This window comes from Jaculus jaculus, chromosome 1 (genome assembly GCF_020740685.1).
Source record: "Jaculus jaculus isolate mJacJac1 chromosome 1, mJacJac1.mat.Y.cur, whole genome shotgun sequence".
Taxonomy (NCBI): Eukaryota; Metazoa; Chordata; class Mammalia; order Rodentia; family Dipodidae; genus Jaculus; species Jaculus jaculus.
In genome coordinates, this window is record NC_059102.1 from 59,607,053 (window position 1) to 59,630,851 (window position 23,799).

The window sequence follows — 23,799 nt, forward strand, 5'->3', positions numbered from 1 at the left end:
ATAATAAAGGCTATTTATGATAAGCCTACAACCAACATATTACTAAATGGGGAAAAACTGGAAGCTTTTCCACTAAAATCAGGAACAAGACAAGGGTGTCCACTGTCCCCACTTTTATTTAATATAGTTTTGGAAGTCTTAGCCATAGCAATAAGGCAAGAGACACACGTAAAAGGGATACAAATTGGAAAGGAAGAAATCAAGTTATCATTATTTGCAGATGACATGATTCTATACATAAAGGACCCTAAAGAATCTACTAGCAAGCTGTTAGAGCTGATCAAAACCTACAGACATGTAGCAGGATACAAAATAAATACACAGAAATCAGTAGCCTTCATATATGCTACCAACAAACACACAGAGGATGAAATCAGAAAATCACTCCTATTCACAATTGCATCAAAAAAAAATAAAGTACCTTGGAATAAACCTAACCAAGGAAGTAAAGAATCTCTACAATGAGAACTTTAAAACACTCAAGTGAGAAATTGCAGAAGACACTAGAAAGTGGAGAAACATCCCTTGTTCCTGGATTGGAAGAATCAATATTGTGAAAATGACAATCTTACCTAAAGCAATCTACACATTTAATGCAATCCCTATCAAAATTACAAAGGCTTTCTTCATGGAAATAGAAAAAACAATCCAAAAATTCATTTGGAATCACAAAAAACCTCAAATATCTAAAATAATACTGAGCAACAAAAAAGAGGCTGGTGGTATCACCATACCTGATTTTAACCTATACTACAGAGCCATAGTAACAAAAACAGCATGGTACTGGCACAAAAACAGACATGTAGATCAGTGGAACAGAATAGAGGATCCAGATGTAAGCCCAAGTAGCTACAGCCACCTGATGTTCGATAAAAATGCCAAAAATACTCATTGGAGAAGAGACAGCCTCTTCAGCAAATGGTGTTTTGAAAACTGGATATATATCTGCAGAAGGATGAAAATAGATTCTTCTCTCTCGCCATGCACAAGAATTAAGTCCAAATGGATTAAAGACCTTAACATCAGACCGGAAACTCTGAAACTGCTAGAGAAAAAAGTAGGGGAAACCCTTCAACATATTGGTCTTGGCAAAGACTTTCTGAATACAACCCCAATTGCTCAGGCAATAAAACCACAGATTAACCACTGGGACCTAATGAAATTACAAAGATTTTGCACCGCAAAGGACACAGTGAAAAAAGCAAAGAGGCAAGCTACAGAATGGGAAAAAATCTTCGCCAGCTATATATCAGATAAAGGATTAATATCTAGGATATACAAAGAACTCAAAAAGTTAAACAATAAGGAATCAAACAAGCCAATCAAAAAATGGGCTATGGAGCTAAATAGAGAGTTCTCAAAGGAAGAAATACGAATGGCATATAAGCATCTAAAAAAATGTTCTACGTCACTAGTCATCAGGGAAATGCAGATTAAAACTACACTGAGATTCCATCTCATTCCTGTCAGATTGGCCACCATCATGAAAACAAATGATCATAAATGTTGGCGGGGATGTGGAAAAAAAGGAACCCTTCTGCACTGCTGGTGGGAATGCAATCTGGTCCAGCCATTGTGGAAAACAGTGTGGAGGTTCCTAAAACAGCTAGAGATTGATCTACCATATGACCCAGCTATAGCACTCCTAGGCATATATCCAAAAGACTCATCACATTTCCTTAGAAGTACGTGCTCAACCATGTTTATTGCTGCTCAATTTATAATAGCTGGGAAATGGAACCAGCCTAGATGTCCATCAACAGATGAGTGGATAATGAAGATGTGGCACATTTATACAATGGAGTTCTACTCAGCGGTAAAGAAAAATGAAATTATGAAATTTGCAGAAAAATGGATGGACCTGGAAAGTATTATACTAAGTGAGGTAACCCAGACCCAGAAAGCCAAGCGCCACATGTTCTCTCTCATATGTGGATCCTAGCTACTAAATGACTGGGCTTCTGCGTGAGAATGAAAATACTTAGTAGCAGAGGCCAGTAAGTTAAAAAGGAGACATAAAGTGTAGAGAAAGGAAAAGGGGAGGATACTTAATAGGTTGATATTGTATATATGTAATTACAATGATTGTAATGGGGAGGTAATATGATGGGGAATGGAATTTCAAATGGGAAAGTGTGGGGGTGGGGAGGGAGGGAATTACCATGGGATATATTTTATAATCATGGAAAATGTTAATAAAAATTAAATTTAAAAAAAAACCACAGTGAGACATCACTTCATGACAAAAAAAAAATTAACACAAAAATATGGAATATGATACTGTTTTAGTCACAGATGACCCTCAGCACAGTTCTGATCCATTCATCTTGCCCTATTTTGGAGTGGAGCCTTTAAGAAGGGATGAGTTCCCAAGAGACTACTATCCTGCCTTCCAGCCAGGTGAGGGCAAGATGAAAAGAGGTTGTGTGAAAGGAAGCAGGCCTACATCAGACACTGAATCTGCCAATGCCTTCCTTCATCTTTGACATTCCAGTCTCCAGAACTGTGAGAAACAAATTCTGGTTGTGTAGAAGATACTCAGCCTATGGTATTTTTACATAGCAGCTCAAACGGGCTAAACCTGTGATATTCTAATGATGAAATGAAATCCCTGGCCCTCAAGGGTTTTTTTTTTTTGTTTTGTTTTGTTTTGTTTTGTTTTTTGGTTTTTTTTTTTTTTTTTTTTTGGTAGTTTTTAAAGCTTTGGCTAAATTGGAAAGTTGCCATTCAAAATGGCCCTCTTGTCACTAATTCCTTGGTCAGAAAATGCAATTGCATTGTCGTATCTATAAGGTAGCAAGAAGGAGGTGATGTTAGCTGACCCTGGAGAGGTGTAGGAATAGCTCTTGACAAAGCATCGGATTCTTTCTCTGTCTCTTTAACATATCCCTTCCAAGACAGTTCTCATCTATGGAATTAAAGAACCCAGATGTAGCAAGACAAATGTGCACACTTTCATGATAAGCATGAAAATGTTAAAGCATGTTAGGAAGCACTGAGCTACTAGTAGGCTGCCTGAGTATCCTTGGTTCATGCTACCTTCCAGTCACATAGAATCCGACAAAAGAAAACTATTTAGGGCTGGAGAGATAAATCAGCATTTTAAAAAGCACTTCCTGTATAAGCATGAGGCACTGAGAAGGCCTGAGAGACCACTCAGGTTTGATCCTCAGGACCATATAAACAGCTGAGTGTGTTCATGTGCATCTGTAACCCTGGTGCTGTGGGGAACAGAGACCTGAGTGTAGGCAGGGCTCATGAAAAGATGGCAAGCTCTGGGTTCGAGACTACAGCTCAAGTGAAAAATGGTCCAGGGCTGGAGAGATGGCTTAACATTTAAGATGAATGCCTACAAAACCTAATGACTGGGGTTTGATTTCCCAATACCCAACTAAATACAGATGCACAAAGTGGCACATGCATGTGGAGTTCATTTGTAGTGGCTAGGGGCCCTGGCATGCCTATTCCCTCTCTGTCTGTCTCTTTCTGCTTGCAAATTAAAAAAAAAATTAAAAGATGGTGTAATCATGACTGTCTGTTTAGAGCTCATAGAGTAGCTTTACTTGTGGATTCATCATGAGTTCAGGGGCTTATTGTCAAGTTTCAAGTTTAGAAACACAAATTGACCAGTGCTCTAAAAAAAGAAACTGATGACAAGGCTGGGCATGGTGGCACATACATTTAATTCCAGCACTCAAAAGGCTAAGGTAGGAGGATCACCATGAGTTCAAGCCCAGCCTGGGATGACAGAATTTCAAGTCAGCCTGGGTTACAGTAAGGTCTTGCTTCAAACAAACAAGCAAACAAAAAAGGATCAAGTTCAAAAAACGGTGATAATGGTTGCCTGATCTTGGTCCCCATTATTGCTGCCTATATTCTTATTAGCCACAGAGTAGATTCCCTCATATCTCATTACTTCTTCAAAGCTTTTGACTTCTCTAAGTTCTACATGTTTCTTTTTTCCCTATCTTTCTTTCTTTTTTGAGACAGGATTTGTTTGTCCTAGAATTTGTGATCTTCCTGACCAAGTGATCCAGAGTGCTGGGAATAACATACCATCATGCCTAACAACTGTAAAAGCTTTGGAAATTACTTTCCAAAACACATATACTGGCAATGAAAGGAAGAACAGTATTGGTGTCCTTGTAAACACTCGATATTTTCATTATTGCCTGCCATTTGAACATTTTACAAGCTATTCTTTAATTTGTTTTGAAAAATGTAGTAACCATGACAAATTCACATGCTTTATATTATTATATTTTCTTTGGTTGTAAGTTGTACAGAGATAAGACTCTGTTGGTATTAAGAAGCAACGACCTAAAAAGATTTAAATTTTTTTTTTCCAGAACCTAAGAAGGTTATTTTATTTGCCTGTATCATTATCCCACTTTTTACTTGTCTCTGTACTACTTTTTGTTCAAATGAATGTATATTTTATCAATAGCTACAATCTATTTTTTCTTGTGATGTATGTTCATATATCATTTTTATTGTTATTATTATTATTTAGAAACTTTGTATGGATATATCATGTATTAGTATAATCATTTCCCTCCTCCCTGCCTCCATTCCACTGAGGGTCCTCCTCAGTGGGATTGCTGGTATTCACCATGGGGTTGTGGGTTATGACATGTGACAGCAGCAGTCAGTCATTGTAAGGGGGGGTGACAATGCCTCTGGACATTCCCTTTCACTCTGTGGCCCTTATAATCTTTTCACCCCTCTCTTCTGCAAAATTCCCTGAGCCATGGTGGATATGTTTCCGGTTTACGTTAGTGGTGTGCTTTCAGGAGCTGCTGGATTTCTGCTTTGATACATTTGGAGTGTCCTCAGTGTCTGTCTCGATGGTGCTGGTTGTCAGACTCACCACTGAAGCAGCGCTCTTGCTCATCTTGTCAATTCCTCTGTGGTTTCACCCGGGCTCTGCCTAATGTGCGAGGTATGCTTTATCTCCTTGATTCTCATGCCTTCTGAAAAAGAAAAATAGATTCTCTAATGAAAAGAGTGATCAGGATAGGTTAAAGGAGATAAGCATTGCTAATCTGGAGATATTTTGACAAGTGTAGCTTCATTCATGGTCAAAGACAAGTGAGAACTTCTCTTTGGAGTCCAGGATCTTGGTCTCCATAGGATTCTGACTCAGATCCCTGTTCCAGCTATGGGTTCCTTTTCACTGACAGGATCTCTTAGCTAATCAGAGAGCCACTAGTTACCCACCTAAGCAGGTGTCATGACTGCACAGGAGTGTCCGTTTTGTCAGGCTGGTTGCTTTTGAATACCAGGGTCCCCTGCTGACACACAATGTTGTTGGTCATTTTTCCCCAGAAGCTCATGTTGTGCTTCTCAGCACTATATGGGCAGATCACTGGGAACTGGCTTCCTTCTGGATTCCAGCCAGATCTCTCAATATTCTGTGTCAGCAGCATGCGGTGTCTCCAGCAATAGTCTTACCTTTTACCTCAGGTAGAGAGTCAAGAAATTTTTTAAAAATTTTTTGTTGTTTATTTTTATTTATTTATTTGAGAGCAACAGACACAGGGAGAGAAAGAGACAGATCGAGAAAGGGGAATGGGCACGCCAGGGCCTCCAGCAACTGCAAACGAACTCCAGACACGTGCACCCCCTTGTGCATCTGGCTAAACTGGGTCCTGGGGAATAAAGCCTTGAACCAGGGTCCGTAGGCTTCACAGGCAAGGGCTTAATTCTAAGCCATCTCTCCAGCCCAATCAAGAAATTTTAATAAAGAGTCCTGAAAGAGGCCTCCCTGCTTTTCTTGTTTTTTCTTTTCTTTCCCTTACCTTTCTTTATTTCATAGAAAGGGATAGACAGGGAGAGAAAGAGGGAATGAATGAATAAATGAATGGGCACACTAGGGCCTATGGCTGCTGCAGTTGAACTCCAGGCACAATTTTGTGTATGTGGTTTCACATGTATAGTTGGGAACTGAACCCTTTGGTAGACTGCAAACAAATGCCTTTAACTGCTGAGCTATTTCCTAGCCCCCCCCCCCCCACGTGCCTTACTTCCACATTTGATATCCTCAAATCAGTTTTCTACACAACAACTAGAATGATTTTGAAAAACAGATCACAGTCTTCTGCTTAAAACCATCCTATGCCTACCCCTCGCCTCTCCAACATCCCTCCCCCCTTCCAATGGCAATGCTGGTGATTGAACTCAGGGCTCTGAGCATGCTAGCCAAGGCTTTACCACTGAACTGTAACATCCCCACACCCTCCTTCCCAACTCCTGTGGCTGAACCCAACTCATTGTTTTTAAAATAAAACCCAGACTCTGCCATGGTGGATAGGGCTCTACTCTGCAAGCTTGCTCACTCTTGGGCAGCCACTCTAACTTATCCTTTGTTTGAAAACACACCGTGTGATTTCCCTTTGATAACTTGTCTTTCTGGTCCCTTCTCCTGAAACACTATTCCCTCAATTCTTCCCAATTCCTCTGACAGGTTCTGCCCCAACCCCATCCTTCACCAATAACATTCTGAACATCCATTGAAGCCTAGCTTTCTTCTGATCATTGGTTTGTTCTCTCTAGAATGGGAGCTCCAGGGATGCAATCTTGGCAGACTGTCTGCAATGACCCCATTCTCTTGCAAAAGAGGCTGTTGTTGAATGAATGGTGTCTGCAGCTCTCAATGGCCTCATCTTTAATGAGAGGGTTACTAGAAGAATGTGTCTTGTTTTTATATTGAGCATTTTTAGACATGAACATACTGTGATTTGGTCATAATCACCGCCCATCACCTTCTTTTGTCTTTCCTCCCCCAACCCCACTTCACTGAACCCCCTTCACTTTTTGACTAATCTTTCTATTTTGATGTATCTTTCTTTTCTCCCTCTTCTATCATCCATGTCAAAATGTTGATGGGCTCAGTATTGTGCAGGTCTTGTGGAGGTGATAACAGCCAACAGCCTCCATGAGGTCATGAATGCAATACATACTTCATGGTCAGTCCTCCTCACCACCCTCTGGCTCTTCCATTCTTGCTGCATCTCTTCCATGGTGTCCCCTAAGCCCAGGAAGGGGATAGAAGAAAGGTTTCACAAAACCAAAGACTTTATGAATAAGACATTTGGAAGATCACTTAACTAGCTAATTAAAAACATAATTTAAAAAAAAATTAAAAGTTATTTATTTATTTATTTGAGAGTGGCAACAGAGAGAGAGAGTGAGGCAGATAGAGAATGGGTACACCAGAGCCTCTGGCCACTGCAAACGAACTCCAGACACATGTGGCCCCTTGTGTAAAGTAAGTAGTCCCTTGTGCATCTAGAGATTATATATGTATGTATGTATATATATATATATATATATATATATATATATATATATATATATATATATATATATATTGGTTTTCCATGGTAGGGTCTTCCTCTAGCTCAGGATGACCTGGAATTCACTATGAAGTCTCAGGGTGGCCTTGAACTCATGGTAATCCTCCAACCCCTGCCTCCTGAGTGCTGGGATTAAAGGCATGCACCACCATGCCCAGCGCTGATACTTTTTGTTTGTTTGTTTGTTTGTTTATTTGAGAGCAACAGACAGAGAAAGAAAGAGGCAGACAGAGAGAGAGAGAGTGAGAATGGGCATGACAGAGCCTCCAGCCACTGCATACGAACTCCAGACACGTGCACCCCCTTATGCATCTGGCTAACGTGGGTCCTGGGGAGTTGAGCCTCGAACAGGGGTTCTTAGGCTTCACAGACAAGTGTTTAACTGCTAAGCCATCTCTCCAACCCTGATACTTTTAACAATTATTATTTTTGAACTTCAATTCACACTGGGCTGCACAGTAAGTTCTAGGCCAGCCAGGGCCTAGTGAGACCCTCGCTGCTTGCATCCTGCCTCACTGGAGCAATGGGCTCAGAGCCATCGTGAGGGCTTCATTTTGTTTTATGGAGAAAAGGGCATGATATGAGGCAGACCAGAAGGAAATTGCAAAGAAGAAAAAGATAGGCATGCCCTAGAGTTGCTGGGTAGGCACTGGGGCAAAGCAGTACCCAGGTGCCACCTACCACACAACCGAGGCTCATGAAGAGCCAAGTGGATTTCAAAACACTAAATACATTTCATCTATTTTTCTAAAGCAAAAAATAATCTCCAAGGGACTGAGGAGATAACTCTGATGTTAGAGGTGCAGGCTTGCAAAGCCTGCTGGCCAGGGGTTCAATTCCCCAGCACCCACATGAAGCTAGAAGCAGAGTAATATGCAGTGGCATGAGACTGGTGTGCCCTTATCTGCACATGTGAATAATTTTTATTTTTTTTTATTTTAGTGGGGGGAAGAATTGGCATGCCAGGGTCTCCAGCTGCTGCAACTGAACTCCAAATGTGTACACACCTTGTACATCTGGCTTAGGTGGGTCCTGGGGAATTGAACCTGGGTCCGTTGGCTTTATAGGCAGTGCCTTAACCACTAAGCCATTTCTCCCGCCCCTAATTTTTTGTTGTTGTTTATGAGAGAAAGTAAGTATGCCAGGGCTCCAAAAGAACTTCAGATGCATTTGGCTTTATGTGGGTACTGGGAATTGAACAGGGACTAACGAGCTTTGCAATCAAGCGCCTTGAACCACTAGGCCATCTCTCCAGCCCCAATAAATATGTTGTTAAAAGCAAACAAAAAAATGTTTGTAGAGGGCTGGAGAGATGGCTTAGCAGTTAAAAGTGCTTGTCTTTAAAGCCTAAGGGCCCATATTCCACTCCCCAGATTCCATGTAGGCCAGACACACAAGGTAACGCATGTGCAAGGTCGTGCATGCACACAAGGTGATTAATGTATCTGGAGTTCCACCCATTACAGTGACTGGAGGCCTTGGCGTGCTAACTCATCCTCTCTCATTTAAAAAAAAAAAAAAAAATCAAGCTTGGCATGGTGGCACATGCCTTTAATCCCAGCACTCGGGAGACAGAGGTAGGAGGATCGCTGAGAGTTCGGGGCCACCCTGAGACTACATGGTGAATTCCAGGTCAGCCTGAGCTACAGTGAGACCCTACATCGGAAAACAAACAAACAAACAAAAAATCCAGTCTGTTGGTCTTGCCTCAAAAAAAAAAAAAAAAAATTGCAGAAAGAAAAACAGGTCTGCGGGGCGTGGTGGCCCACTCCTTTAATCCCAGCACTCAGGAGGCAGAGGTAGGAAGATAGCCATGAGTTCGAGGCCATCCTGAGACTCCTTGGTGAATTCCAGGTCAGCCTGAGCTAGAGTGAGATCCTACCTCGAAAAACAAACATCAACAGCAACAAAAAAAAACAGATTTACAGTCTAAAAAAACAAAAGAAAAGAAAAGAAAAGGCCGAGATGTACAGCGGAAGCGGTAGTATCGCCCACGTCTACATCAGGCTTCCAAGCCCGAGGGCGGCCGCAGCTTTCCCGCCCTTCTTGGGGCAGCCGGGTCCTGGGCGCGGAGCGGGGGGGCGGGGCCTCGAGGCGAAGGGGCGGGGCCGCTCAGGCGCAGTAGGGCGCTGGGGGGCGGGGCCAGGCGCCGGCCAGTTAGCGCGGGAGCGCGGCGCGGGGGCTGCCGGGCTGTCCTGTCGCTGGGAACGGAAGCGGGCCCCCGGGACGCAGAGGAAGCCAGGATGGCGACTTCCAGCCGGAAGGCGCAGACCCCGAGCTCCTTGGCCTCTAAAAGGCCTCTCCCGAGAGACTCTTCCTCAGAGGTCCCCAACAAGAGGATGAACTGGAACCCGCAACCGTCGCTGCCGCACTCGGCGGCGCCTTTCGTGGAGGGCTCTATCGTCCGCATCGCCATGGAGAACTTCCTGTGAGTGGCCGGAGGCCGCGCTCGGCCGGACCCGCGGGCGGGGGGCTGCGGCCGTGCCTGCGGGCTCGCCTGGACGCTGGCGTGTGCGGCTTGCTCGTTGTGTTCATCCCACCGACGTTCCGTTTATTTTTTCCTTCGGAGTCGTCACCGGGAGTCAGTGGGCCTAGGGGAGAAGGTCTCTACCCGCTGGGAGTCCGTCAGTCTGGAGGGGACATGCTCGTGCACCTCACTGAAGTGTCCCGGCAATGCCAGAGACAGCAGTTCAATCCCCGTGGCCGTGGTGGAGTGGCAGGCCTTGAAAGTTGTAGGCATTGTCCGAGTGGACAGATAAGACAGTGATGGTTGTTGATAAGGGTTAGTGTACCGAAAATAAACCTTACTGTCAGTTGTTGGACCTCCTTGCAGTTTTTTAAAAAAATATTTTTATTGATTTGCAAACAGAGAGAGAGAGAAGACAGAGTTGGGTATGCCAGGGCCTCCAGCCGCTGCAAACGAACTCCAGATGCATGCGCCACTGCAGCTGGCTTAACTGGGGAATCGAACCTGGGTCTTTAGGCTTTGCAGGCAAGCGCCTTAACCACTGGACCATCCCTTCAGCTCCTCCTTGCAGTTTTTTGACCTTTCAAATCCTGCCTACTTTTCTGGCTCCTGTTCTCTTTCGGGCTAGTTTTCACTGTAGAATCTAAATATGTTATAACTAAAATATCATTATCTTTTTAGTGCCTTGCAGTTCATTTTTTTCAAGATATTTTAAAAATTGAATAAGCTCCAGAATTGTTATAATACTACCATTTTTTTCCAAGAATCTATCATATTCCAGGGATGGAACTAGATGTTTTATTACACATTGTCCTCTTTCTTCATAACTGTATCTCCATTGATGAGATAAGCTCAGAAAGCTGACTGTCGTCTAGGTTTATATATGCCCAGATACCTGAATTACTATTTAGACCCTAGATGCGGAAAGGTGAAGGGAGTCAAGGGAAGTATATACCATAATAATTTGCCTCCCAGAGTTTCCTGGGGGCAAAAGGATGAAGTGGCTAATTTCATCTACACTATGAGCATGGGCTTTGCAAAGAAAATATATGACAGTCTATGAGAGAAGAGTATGGCACAGAGGAACTGGCTGTTTAGCTAGTGTTGGTATTTCATTGTGACTTGAACATCAGATGTGAGTGGCTGTGGACAGAGTTTGGAAACCATTGCCTCGATAATTATTGTACTAAGAAATTACAGCTTATCCTGTTGACAGTCAGAATATCTTAAGTGAAGATGAAGTGATTTAGGTTAACTTGAAGGAGGTGTGGAAGATGATTTAGGCATGGTACCAGATTAGAGGCAAGAAGACTTAAAATAAGGAGACAGTAATGATCCGGGTTCAGTTCCCCAGAACCTACATGGGGCCAGATGCACAAAGTTGGTTTGAGGTGGCTAGAAGTCCTGGCACACCCATGCATTCATTCCCTCCCTCTCTCTGCTTGAAAATAAATAAAAAAATATCTTTTAAAAGTACAAAGAAGGACTAGAGAGATGTCCTAGCAATTAAGGTGCTTGGCTATGAAGCCTAAGGACTGAGGTTCAATTCCCCAGTGCCCACATGAGCCAGATGCACAAGGTGGTGTATGTGTTGAAGTTTGTTTGCAGTGGCTAGAGGCCCTGGCACATCCATTCCCTCTCTATTCCCTCCCCTTAAATAAGAAAATAATAAAGTCGCTTTAAAAATCCATGGGATATCATTTACAATCATGGAAATTATCGATTTTAAAAAGTCAGTAATAAATAAGAGGTTGAGCACAGTAAGCACCAAAATGAAAGATTGCAGGATTTAGCTACAGATAAATTGTGAACCAAAAGAGGGAGGGGCAGTCTTCTTTCTTTTCTGCCTTGGCTGAAACAGAAGAGGGGGCAGTTTGCAAAGAACAAATAGAGCCTGTGTCTTGAACTTTCCTATGGGATAGCTAACTGAAAGTTCTATGATAAAGTCCTGGAGCTCAGGAAAATATAATTAAGTCAGAGATTTAGGAATCATGCATGTGATTATTGAAATTACAGAAATGACTGAGATTTCCCAAAAGGAAATATCAATTGGCGGACTAGAAGTCATACATGTGGGGCTGGGGAGATGTTTCATAAGGAGAGAACACTTTGCTGTGCAAACATGAGGGCCTCAGTTTGATTCTCCAGTACCACTTGGACATCTGGGTGTGACCACAGACATATCTGTAATTCTAGTCCTGTGGGAAACCAAGACCAGGGAATGGCTGGGGCTCAGTGATCAACCGTTTTGATTCAGTAAGAGACTGTCTCAAGGAAACAAGCAAATGAACAATAGAGGATGGCTATTCTCCTCTGCCCCCACATGCATGGGGTGCAGACCTTTACATACATTGTGCTTACATCACATATATTATACACATGTACAAAAAGTAAATAGTCATTTACAAGAGATCTACATGTAAGAGAGAAGAGAGGCTCATAGATAAGGAATGGTTTAGGGAGATAAGGTGAGAACCATGGGACACTTGGACAGCTAAGGAAAGAAAATGTTTAAGATGTCTTCTGTTTGGTGGTGATTATTGGGGAAACTCAAAACTCATGAAAGCACTGAGAATAAGTGACTATCGGGTACTCATTGCTAAATGAGACATGTGTCACACCTTCTAAGACTCAGGGAACATGGTGGAAAGGGGACAAAGAATGTGAAAGTCAGAGATGGGGAGGAGTTCTTTGGAATGCTGTCTTCCAGACATGAAGTGGCTATTGCCATCATGACTTCACAGTGGCTGTTGTCATCTGCTCAAGACCTGCACAATATGGGCCCATCATTTTGTCATGGATGACAAAGGAGGGCAGAAATAAAGACATTAAAATAAAGATTCTTTGGAAGGAGGATAGGCGGGGGGGGGGGGGGGGGAGGCAAAAGAAGGTACTAGAAGGAAATTGTGATCAAAATACCTTAATGCACATGTATGAAAATTAACAATAAAATATTTCTATATTGAACTGAGATAATAAGATGGAAAAGAGCCCCCTACATTTATCTGCTAGGAAATCTTTGGCCCTTTGATAAAGCAGTGCAAAAGAAAAGTGCTGAGAGGACTTTTGAGTTTCAGAGTGAGGCAGACAGAAAGGAGCAAGCAAGCAGGAGGGGTAGGCTTAGAGAACTCAAATCGTTTGGAACAGGTACAGAGGAGTAGCTATGAGTGAACCAAGTACATTGTATTTTGGAGTGGAGGCAGATACTTCTAAGCAGAAGGAAGCATAAGTTATTTAGGAATGTTTATTTTGGGGCTGGGGAAATGGCTTAGCGGTTAAGACTCTTGCCTCTGAAACCTAAGGACCCAGGTTCAATTCCCCAGGACCCTGTAAGCCAGATGCACAAGGTGGTGCATTGCATCTGGTGTTGATTTGGCAGTGGCTGAAGTCCTTGGAGTTCCCATTCTCTCTGTGTCTCCTTCTAATACATTAAAAAAATATATATTTAAAAAATATTTTTAAGCTGGGCATGGTGACACACGCCTTTAATCCCAACACTTGGGAGGTCGAGGTAGGAGGATCGCCATGAGTTCGAGGCCACCCTGAGACTACATAGTGAATTCCAGGTCAGCTGGGCTAGGGTGAGACAACTACTTCGATAAATCAAAAAAATACTTTAGGGCTGGAGAGATGGCTTAGCGGTTAAGCGCTTGCCTGTGAAGCCTAAGGACCCCAGTTCGAGGCTCGGTTCCCCAGGTCCCACGTTAGCCAGATGCACAAGGGGGTGCACACGTCTGGAGTTCGTTTGCAGAGGCTGGAAGCCCTGGCGCGCCCATTCTCTCTCTCTCCCTCTATCTGTCTTTCTCTCTGTGTCTGTCACTCTCAAATAAATAAATAAATAATTAAAAAAAAAATACTTTAGGGGCTGGAGAGATGGCTTAGCGGTTAAGCGCTTGCCTGTGAAGCCTAAGGACCCTGGTTCGAGGCTCGGTTCCCCAGGTCCCACTTTAGCCAGATGCACAAGGGGGCGCACGCGTCTGGAGTTCGTTTGCAGAGGCTGGAAGCCCTGGCGCGCCCATTCTCTCTCTCTCCCTCTATCTGTCTTTCTCTCTGTGTCTGTCGCTCTCAAATAAATAAATAAATAATTAAAAAAATACTTTAGAACAAGAATATTTAATATAGACAAATAGAAAAAAATATCCGAGCAGAAAACAGAAAAGGAAATAGAAAAAGATGAAGCTAGTGTTCAATACCAAAGGGTCCTTTTCCCCCTCTCTAGCTTCTCTAACAAGTGATACCAGGTTGGCGTACGTATCAGCATTCTTCTTTGACACTTGCCATTAAGTATTAAAGTTGAAATGTGCTTGGTTGCATTATTTATATCCTTAGGTTAAAGACACTCTGAGCATGTATCCTTGGGGAATTAGTTGGCAGGTGTACCTGAGACCTAGCTTAAGGGTTGTAGAGAAGGGGTATTACTTATGGGTCCCAATTCAGGATATTGAAAGACAAATTAGAGAAATGTCGGAGTCACAGTTTGTCTCACATACTACCAAAGCAGTCCCCAGCAAATTATAAGGATTAGATGCTAATTGTGGATGTAGGTAGAGCACTAGGTAGTATGGTGTGAGGAGGTATTAAAAATGTACTTGGTGGTAATGTATTCTTGCTTTCTCCCAGAGGAATAAAGACTGTTTAAAATTGCCTAACAGTAGAGCCTTCGGATCTTCTTGCAGCCTATTAAAGGAAATTAATGTTATTTTTTAAAAAAATTAATGATAGAACTAAATCATTGGGCCAACATATATCTTCTGTTTTTTATTTGAATAAGAATAATTTGGTTGGATTGTTTCAAATATTAAATGAGAAGTAGCCACTAAGTGTTTTAAGTGGAGAAAAATAGAAATGTAAAACATTTGGAAGCAACCCATAATGCTTCTTGTATAAAATTTGATTTTTTAAAATATATTTAAAATTTTTTAAAAATTTATTTATTTAAGACAGAGAGAGAGAAAATGGGCACAACAGGGCCTCTAGTCACTGCAAATGAACTCCAGACGTATGTGCCACATTGTCCATCCAGCTTATGTGGGTCCTGCAGAATCAACCTAGGTCCATTGGCTTTGCAGGCAAAGGCGTTAACTACTAAGCAATCTCTCCAGCCCTAAAGTTTGTTTAAAAATTATTTTATTTGTGCAATAACTTTGTTATGCTTACCCTTGGGTTATAACTACTTAAAAGTGTTTATAAATTGAAGCCAGAAGTGGTGGTACATGTCTTTAATCCCTGCATTTCAGAGGTAGAAGCAGCAGAATTGTTTTTAATTTTTTTATTCTTGACAACTTCCATAGTTAAAGACAATAAACCATGATAATCCCCCTGCCACCGTTTTCCCTTCACAGGTCTACTCTCCATCCTATCCCTTCCCCTTCTCAATCAGTCTCTTTTATTTTAATGTCATCTTTTCCTTCTATTTTATACTCTTGTGTAGGTAGTGCCAAGCACAGTGAGGTTATGGCTATCCAGGCCATTTTGTGTCTGAAAGAGTGCATTGTAAGGACTCCTATCCTTCCTTTGGCTCTTACATTCTTCCCACCACCTCTTCTTCAATGGACCCTGAGCCTTGGAAGGTGTGATAGAGATGTTTCAGTGTTGAGCACTCCTGTCATTTCTTCTCAGACTATGGTGCCTTTTGATTCATCCCAGAGGTCACTGCCATCTGAAAAGAGAAACTTCTGTAACCAAACATGAGAGTAGCATTAATATATGGGTATGAACATTAAGAAGAATGCTCTCCAGGCAGGAAAATTATTTTAAGTTCAAGCCAAGCCTGGTCTCAGTTCTGTGGTGTACCCTTCTCTCTCCCTCATGGGTGGTGGGATGTTAGGTTTGCACCACCATGTCAAGCCCTGATGTTCTTACTTTAGAAATGCTTTATCATTGGTTCATTTTTGCCATTGGTAGATTTCCTACACTTATGTTGTTTATTAAAAACCTGTAGGGCTATGTTATATCTTGGTAGTAAAGCACTTGCTTACCATGTAGGATGTCCTCATGGGTTTAGTCTTCAGCACCTTACCGTCCAAAAATCTATAACATACATTCATAGGGTTAGCTGGTTTTTAAAGAAAGTTATTTGTGTCTTACCTCTGTTTATAATAATTATGCATTTTTATAATTCAGAACATATGATATATGTGAGGTGTCTCCGGGACCCCACCTGAATATGATTATTGGCGCTAATGGAACAGGAAAGTCAAGCATTGTATGTGCCATTTGCCTTGGACTAGCAGGCAAACCTGCTTTCATGGGACGGGCAGATAAGGTGAGTTAAAATCATCATAGCCGTTTGCTTGTAGAAACATCAGTTTCTGTATCTTAGTTCTTTGGATATAGCAAATTTGTAGTGTTTTAGTATAAAAAATTAAGTGGTCCTTATAAACAGAAAGATAGTTGTTGTAAATTCATTATCTGTAGAGGAAAAAAAGAAGAAATCAAGTCCTGTTCTGTTGACATTTGAAAAGAATTTCCAGGTTAGTTTAAGATCTAAATGTAATTGGACAAAAATCAGTGTTTTGAAGGTAACTGATGGAGCCAGGCATGGTGGCACACGTCTTTAATCCCAGCATTTGGGGGGTGGGAGTGAAGTAGGAGAATCACTATGAGTTGAGGCCAGCCTGGTACTAGAGTGAGTTCCAGGTCATACTGGACTAGAGTGAGACCCTACCTCAAAACAAAACAAAACACAAAAAGAAGGTAATTGATTGATAATAGAAAATAACTGATAATAGATAAAATGTCTTTGTATCTGTGTGTATGTATGTATGTATGTATAATGCATCTAGCAGTAAACAGTTTTCAAGACTGTTATAACAAGCAAAACAGTAACAGCTCAGAGGAAAAATGAAATGGACAAATGTTATGCTCAGACATCTTAGAAAAGGCAGCCCAGACAGGCAGTAGATGAAAAGATGCTCAACTTCAGTAATTATCACAGAAATGAAATGAAAGCAAGTTCACTCTTAACATAGTATCCCTGGCAGAGTCCCCAAAGTTCTGGTATGTGATAGCAAAGATGTAGAGTCATAAGAACGAAACAATCTTTTTGTGAAATGGGCCATTGTGTAGTAAAACTGTGCATGCACCCTTGTATACCAGGCCTGTGGGCATATAATCCTAGCCCCAGCTAGTATGCTCTTAAAGTAACACTAAGTGAAACATCCAGACACAAACACACCACCACCTCAAAAACAAAACAAAAAACTATTTTTAAATGGCTAATACAATCAAATAAATAGTATATGACAGTGAAATATACTACATTTCATTGGCTAACCCTCAAAAATAGAACGTTAAGCAAAGCTACACTGTTAGGAAGGGTCATGTACTATGATTGTAATAGAATAGTAGTGTTTAATGTTTAGGGAAATAGATAAAAGTAGTAAAACCAAAGCAAAAGATGTCTGCAAGTCAGGTTAGAGCTTGCCTTTGGTGAAGGGAGGGAAGGGTGCAGTTAGGGTAAGTTGTGCGTGGAATATCAGATCCATTGATAATGTTTAGTTTCTTACGTTGGTAGTAGATGAATAGTTTTAGTTTTTGAACAGTACATGAAGTTTGCATATACTATTAGGTATATAATGCTTATTACAAAAAAAATTGTTAAAGCCTTTATGTGAAATTCTTGCCTGTTGTAGAAAATCTTGCAAGGCTTGAAATGTACTACTGAGAAATGTAATATTATTCAAGTGAAATTACCAGATTTTCAGCTGGACTTAAAATCTAATGTAATGTTAAAAAATTGAAGCATATACCTACTAAAATTATAAATAAACCTGGTCAAAGTGCTTTTATTTTTAAAATCTATATCAGAGGCATTAATGAGGTAGAGCAAATACTTTTCTATATTAATAATTACTCTCTGACCTTGGGTTATTCTTCTTTTCAAAGATAAGGGGTAGGAGTAGTGACCGCCCACAGACCAGCTCAGATTATTAAAAGCATTGACATGTGCTACTTCATTAGAGTATGAATTCAAGCTCTGTAGTGCTCTGTTGATTATATTCCAAGTGCTGTGCAACTGGGATGGATTGTGTTCTAGCAGTTTTATCCTCTTGTTACAAAGAAATCACATCTTCTGGAGTGGTAGGACTTCAGTGGAGGCCAGGGAGTATGATAGTTCTTAAACATAGATCACAGCCCTTCATGACTCCACAGTATCAGTATTTCTAAGGGTTACCCAAGTTCTCAGCAAGAATTTTACAAGTATATTTCTGCTTAAATGCTAATATAAAAATTTAACACAAGCACATGCTAAATCATCTAAATGAGTACTTTTTAATAAAAACTGCCTTCTAATTTTTCTTTCTCAATGATAAGCACTTATTTTAATTGTTGCAAGCTAATACAACAATTAACTTCTGCAAAGATGTTATTGTTATCCTAATCTATGAGGAAACAAAGTCACCTTGTGAGGGTCTCAGACAACTTGTATATGACAGTTGATATTTGAACCTGTACAGTCGACATTAGGGACAATACTGTACGTTACAAGAGCAGATAAAATACACTTCAAGGTAGCTGATCAGTACTAAGAAAATATTTTGGAAAAGTACATGTTGTCACATATGGGGTAGTCTTAGTAATGCTAGCTGTTGTGGTTAATGATCATTATGTCGTTACCATTATTAAAGAGGTGATTATTTAAAAGGTGTAAGTTAAAGGGAAGAGAAAGGGAGGAGGGTACTTAATAGGTTGATATTATATATATGTAAGTACAGTGATTGAGATGGGGAGGTAATATGATGGAGAATGGAATTTCAAAGGGGAAAGTGTTGCGGGAGAGGGAGGGAATTACCATGGGATATTTTTTTATAATCATGGAAAATGCTAATAAAAATTTAAAAAAAATAAAAAATAAAAATAAAAGAGAGTGATTGAGATAGGGAGGGGATATGATGGAGAATGGAATTTAAAGGGAAAAGTTTTTTGGGGGGAGGAAGGGTATTACCATGGGATATTTTTATAATCATGGAAAATGTTAATAAAAATTGAGAAAATAAATAAAATAAATAAAAAATAAAAACAGGAAAAAATAAAAGGTATAAGTTTTTTGAGTTTCTTATTTGCCTAGGCTAGCTTAATGCATATTATATAGTTGAGAATGACCTTGAATTCCTGATCACCCTGGCTCCACCATCTAAATGCTGGGATTACAAGCATGTACCACAACACCCAGTAACATCTCTATGACTTTTTGTATTTATTACTTAATTATATAGCTCAAACTTAGTCCCAGTCTCATGTTTTTAGGCCAAGATTCTGTTTCTTGTTTAAGCTCATGTCTTAGAAACTAACTCTGTCTATTTTACTATATAAATTATAATGATATGATTCCTTTTTAAAAGATACTTAATGACAGTTCTAATTAGTAGCCAGGTAAATATTTTTACTTGTTGATGTTGAATCTATAGTTCTATAGAAGTCTTCAATGGCAGTAGAAGGTATGACATAGTGCTTTGTGGTTGTATTACAGGACATATCTTCTACCAGTCTTCTCTTTAGTTTCTGAGTATTTAGTGCACAGGCTCTAGACCCACATTCACATCTCTTTCTACCACGCTCTGCTTTGCCACCAGCTTTGTAAGAGTCATACTGCTTGGTGCAGAGGTGATCCATAGTGTTTGCTTTCGGGCACAAAAAGAGAGGGACCCAGACTTATTTTAGAAAGTGATCGAATTACTGGCAATAATAATAATAACAACTTGTGATTTGGCAAACAATAATGACTGGTAGGTCTCTGATTGTTAGCCTGGGAATATTGTTATCTAGCAGCTCACTTTTTTTTTTATGCCTTAGGTTGGTTTTTTTGTGAAGAGAGGATGTTCCAGAGGCATGGTTGAAATTGAATTGTAAGTATTAAAAGTGCTAAAGCAGCCTTTTTCTTTATAATTTTTTGAGCTTATATTTGTGCTTTCCTGATAGCTTTAGAAAAGAATAATATTATAGCCAATACAGGAAATTATGTATAAAGAATATTTAAGCAAGTAAAAAAAAAAATTTGCTAGGCTTGGTGGCACACTCCTTTAATTCCAGCACTTGGGAGGCAGAGGTAGGAGGATAACTTTGAGTTCAAGGCCAGAGTGAGTTTCAGGTCAGCTTAGGCTAGAGTGAAACCCTGCACCCCCCCCAAAAAAAAAAATTAATGCAGTTTTGAAAACTTAAGCTTAAGAATTTTATTTTGGAAACATTGTCAAGGAAATTATAAGTTTGAGGGAAAATGCATAAATATAATGATGATAAATATTCATTAAGAAGTTGGGCTAGATAGTGAAATGCCAGGAATGTGGGTCAGTCACCACAGAGAGCTGCCAGCTTCGGATGCATTGTTCCCCAGGCTGTGTGGATCCCACCTGGACGGGTGGAGGAACTCCAGAGACTCATCACTGGAGAGAATTATTGGACTTTGAGACTTGTCACTGGTTAGAGTTGTCATACATGAAGTTACAGAAATTGATGTTTGCCCTGTTTGTTTTAAATTTCGTATTTCTCATCTTTCTCTGCTATGCCCAATGCCACTTTTTGCAGTCTGAATGTGTACTCTGTCATTTGGGGGATTACTGTTTGTTTCTTTGTTTTTGGTATTACAGTTTTGTTAAAAGACCTTGGACTATGAGAATGTTTGAACAGTGTTGTGATTGATAAAACTATGAAGATTTGTAAAAAAAAAAAAAAAAAAAAAAAAAAAAAGAAGTTGGGCTGGAGAGATGGCTTAACTGTTAAGGCCTTTGCTTGCAAAGCCTAAGGACCCATGTGCACTTCTCCATGTCCCACATAAGCCAGACGCACAAGGTGACACAAACGCATTAGCTCACATATGTGCATAGGGTGGTGCATGTGTTTGGATTTTATTGTAGGGGCTAGAGGCCCTGGCATGCCCATTCTCTCTCCCTCTCATGGTGGCACATACCTTTAATCTCAGCACTCAGGAAGCAGAGTTGGGATCGCTGTGAATTCAAGACCACCCTGAGACTACACAGTGAATTCCAGGTCCGCCAGTTTTCTTTCCCCTCTTAAAAAAAAAAAAAAAATAAAAAATAAATATATATATATATATATATATATATATATATATACACACACACACACACACACATATAACATATATATTTATATCAATATATATGATCAATAAAATATATATTATATAGAAATATATATTTCTATATAATATATATTTATATATTTCTTTTCTTTCTGTTTTTTTTTTTTTTTTTTTTTGGTTTTTCGAGGTAGGGTCTCACTCTAGCCCAGGCTGACCTGGAATTCACTATGTAGTCTCAGGGTGGCCTCGAACTCACGGTGATCCTCCTACCTCTGCCTCCCGAGTGCTGGGATTAAAGGCATGCGCCACCACGCCCGGCAATTTTCTATATAATATATATATATTTATATGTACAATATATGTATTATATATATATTATACCATATATATTTTATGTGAGAAAGAGAGAATAGGCACACCAGGGCCTCCAGCCACTGCAAACAAACTCCAGACATATGTTCCACTTGTGCATCTGACATATGGATACTGAGGAAGCAAACCTGGGTCCTTAGGCTTCACGAGCAAGCACCTTAGTAGCTAAGCCATCTCTCCAGCCCCTATTCTTTTCTTTATGATTCTGATAACTCATTCTATCTGTTCTCCTTTGAGCCAAGTAATTTCAATCTTTGCTTACTGGTTTTTTTGTTGTTGTTGTTTGGTTTTTTTTGAGCCAAGGTTTCATTATGTAGTCTAGGCTAACCTTAAACTCATGATGCTCCTGACTCATCCTCCTGTGTGCTGGGATTATAGGCATTATAGACATACCACCATCCCTACTCTAATGATCATTCTTGGTAGCTATTTATTTGTTTTTGGTTTCTTTCTTTCTGTCTGCCTCTCCTTTCTTTCATCTCATTCTGTAGCCTGACCCTGGAACTCATTCTGCAATCCGAACCTGACTGTACCACCATCTTTCCAGCCCAATGTGTGTGTGTGTGTTGTGTGTAGTGTGTATTTGTTTTTCTTTTTTTTTGGTTTTTCAAGGTAGGGTTTCACATTAGCCCAGGCTGACCTGGAACTCACTTTGTAGTCTTAGGATGGCCTCAAACTCATGGCAATCATCCTACCTTTTTCTCATGAGTGCTGGGATTAAAGGCGTGCATCACCATGCCTGGCTCAAAATATGTTTTTAAAAAGAGGTAAGATGAGAAGCTGGTCACGGTACCACATGCTTTAGTTTCAGCACTCTAGGAGGCTGAAGTAGGAGGATCACTGTGAGTTCAAGGCCACCCTGGGACTGCAGAGTGAGTTCCAGATTAGCCTGGCCTGGAGTGAGACCCTGTGGGATTAGGTGGGAGTAAGACAGAAAAGAGAGGGTGGCACACGCCTATAGCTCCCAGTACTCAGGAAATTGAGACAAGAGGATCAGATTAAAAAGTGAAGGCCAAAGCCGGGTGTGGTGGTGCACGCCTTTAATCCCAGCACTCGGGAGGCAGAGGTAGGAGGATCCCCGTGAGTTCAAGGCCACCCTGAGACTACAGAGTTTATTCCAGGTCAGCCTGGACCACAGTGAGACCCTACCTCGAAAAACCAAAAAAAAAAAAAAAAAAAAAGTGAAGGCCAGCCTGGGCTACAATACCCTATATTGTAAAAAAAAAAAAAAAGCAGTAAAATAGAAAATTTAGATTAAAACTCCAATAAAAATGATGAAACCTTAAGTAAAAATGAGTTATAGAGGACTGGAGAGATGGCTCAGTGGTTAAGGCACTCGCTTGCAAAGCCTGATGGTCCAGGTTCAGTACCCCAGTACCTGTGTAAAGCCAGATACACGAAGTTGTACATGCATCTAGAGTTCATTTGCAGTGACTGGAGGCCCTGGCATGCCTAAAGTCATTCTCTTTGTCTCTCTCAAATTAAAAAAAATTTAAATTAAAAAATGGGTGATGAATAGAAAACATTCTTAGCACCAGAAATAATATAGGTCATAAGGCACTAAATTTAGTCTGATGCAAACCAGTAAAAAATATAACCAACTTAATAGAAAAATGAGCAAAGGTACTTAATATAAAATGAAAATAAGTGGTCCGTAATTATAAAAGTTACCAAGAATATCAACATGCCTCCAAAAAAAATCAACATGACACAAAGTTGTTTTTTCTTTCAAAAAACTTGAAAAATAAAATCCAGTAATATGAGAGTATAAGGAAGTATATACATACTGTCCTCTGTTGTGCATGTGAGTATAATCAGTATATCCTATTTGGTTATATCAGAATTTAGGATATAATATTCATTCAGTTATTCTATTTTACAAATAACTATACAGCATTGTATCATTTGTACAAAATTCTCTTTCCTTAATCTTTATACTGAAAAATACTAACCCAAATCAGCTGGGTATGGTGGCTCACAGTTTTAATCCCAGCACTTGGGTGGCTGAGGGAGGAGGATTGCTGTGAGGCCACCTTTAGAATAAATAACCCAAATCAACAGATGATGACTAAACAAAATGTGATCTGTCCATGCAGTGACATCTAACCAGAAAAGAAACAAAGCACTAGAACATGTGATAGTATGGCTGAACCTTAAAACTGAAAGAAGCTAGATGCAAAAGGTCACATGGCAAATGATTCTTCAGTGTACAGCCTGAATATAGCACAGTTCCTAGAGAAGAGATTCATGAGTTGTGGAATATGTGGGGAGAAGAGACAGTGGAGTTAGTGCTTAGCAGATAAAGGGTTGGTTTTTTTTTTTTTTTTGGTTGGGGGGGCACAGGAATGATGAAAACAGAATTACATAATAGTCATGGTTTTACAGCCTTGTAAATATATGAAGCCTGTTGCTGAACTGTTTATCATCTGAAAATAACTAAAATGTTAGATTTTATGTTACATGTATTTTGCCATGACAAAATTATTGCTATAAAAAGTAGAGTAACATGGTGATTATATGATTTGTGTACTCTATGTCAATTAAGAAAAGTAATTTCTGCC

General features: G+C 40.3%; 1 protein-coding gene across 2 annotated transcripts in view; it reads left to right on the plus strand.

Annotated features, from left to right (window-relative positions):
• Positions 1-9,546: 9,546 nt before the first annotated feature.
• The window catches only part of Smc5 (structural maintenance of chromosomes 5), an 89,199-nt gene continuing 74,946 nt past the window's right edge, over positions 9,547-23,799 (plus strand). For both annotated transcript variants that reach the window (XM_045153778.1, XM_045153779.1), the window contains exons 1-3: positions 9,547-9,786; positions 15,949-16,090; positions 19,621-19,673. In XM_045153778.1, coding sequence (XP_045009713.1) covers positions 9,602-9,786; positions 15,949-16,090; positions 19,621-19,673 — 380 coding nt within the window. In that variant the 5' untranslated portion in view covers positions 9,547-9,601. The remainder of the gene's footprint in view (positions 9,787-15,948; positions 16,091-19,620; positions 19,674-23,799) is intronic.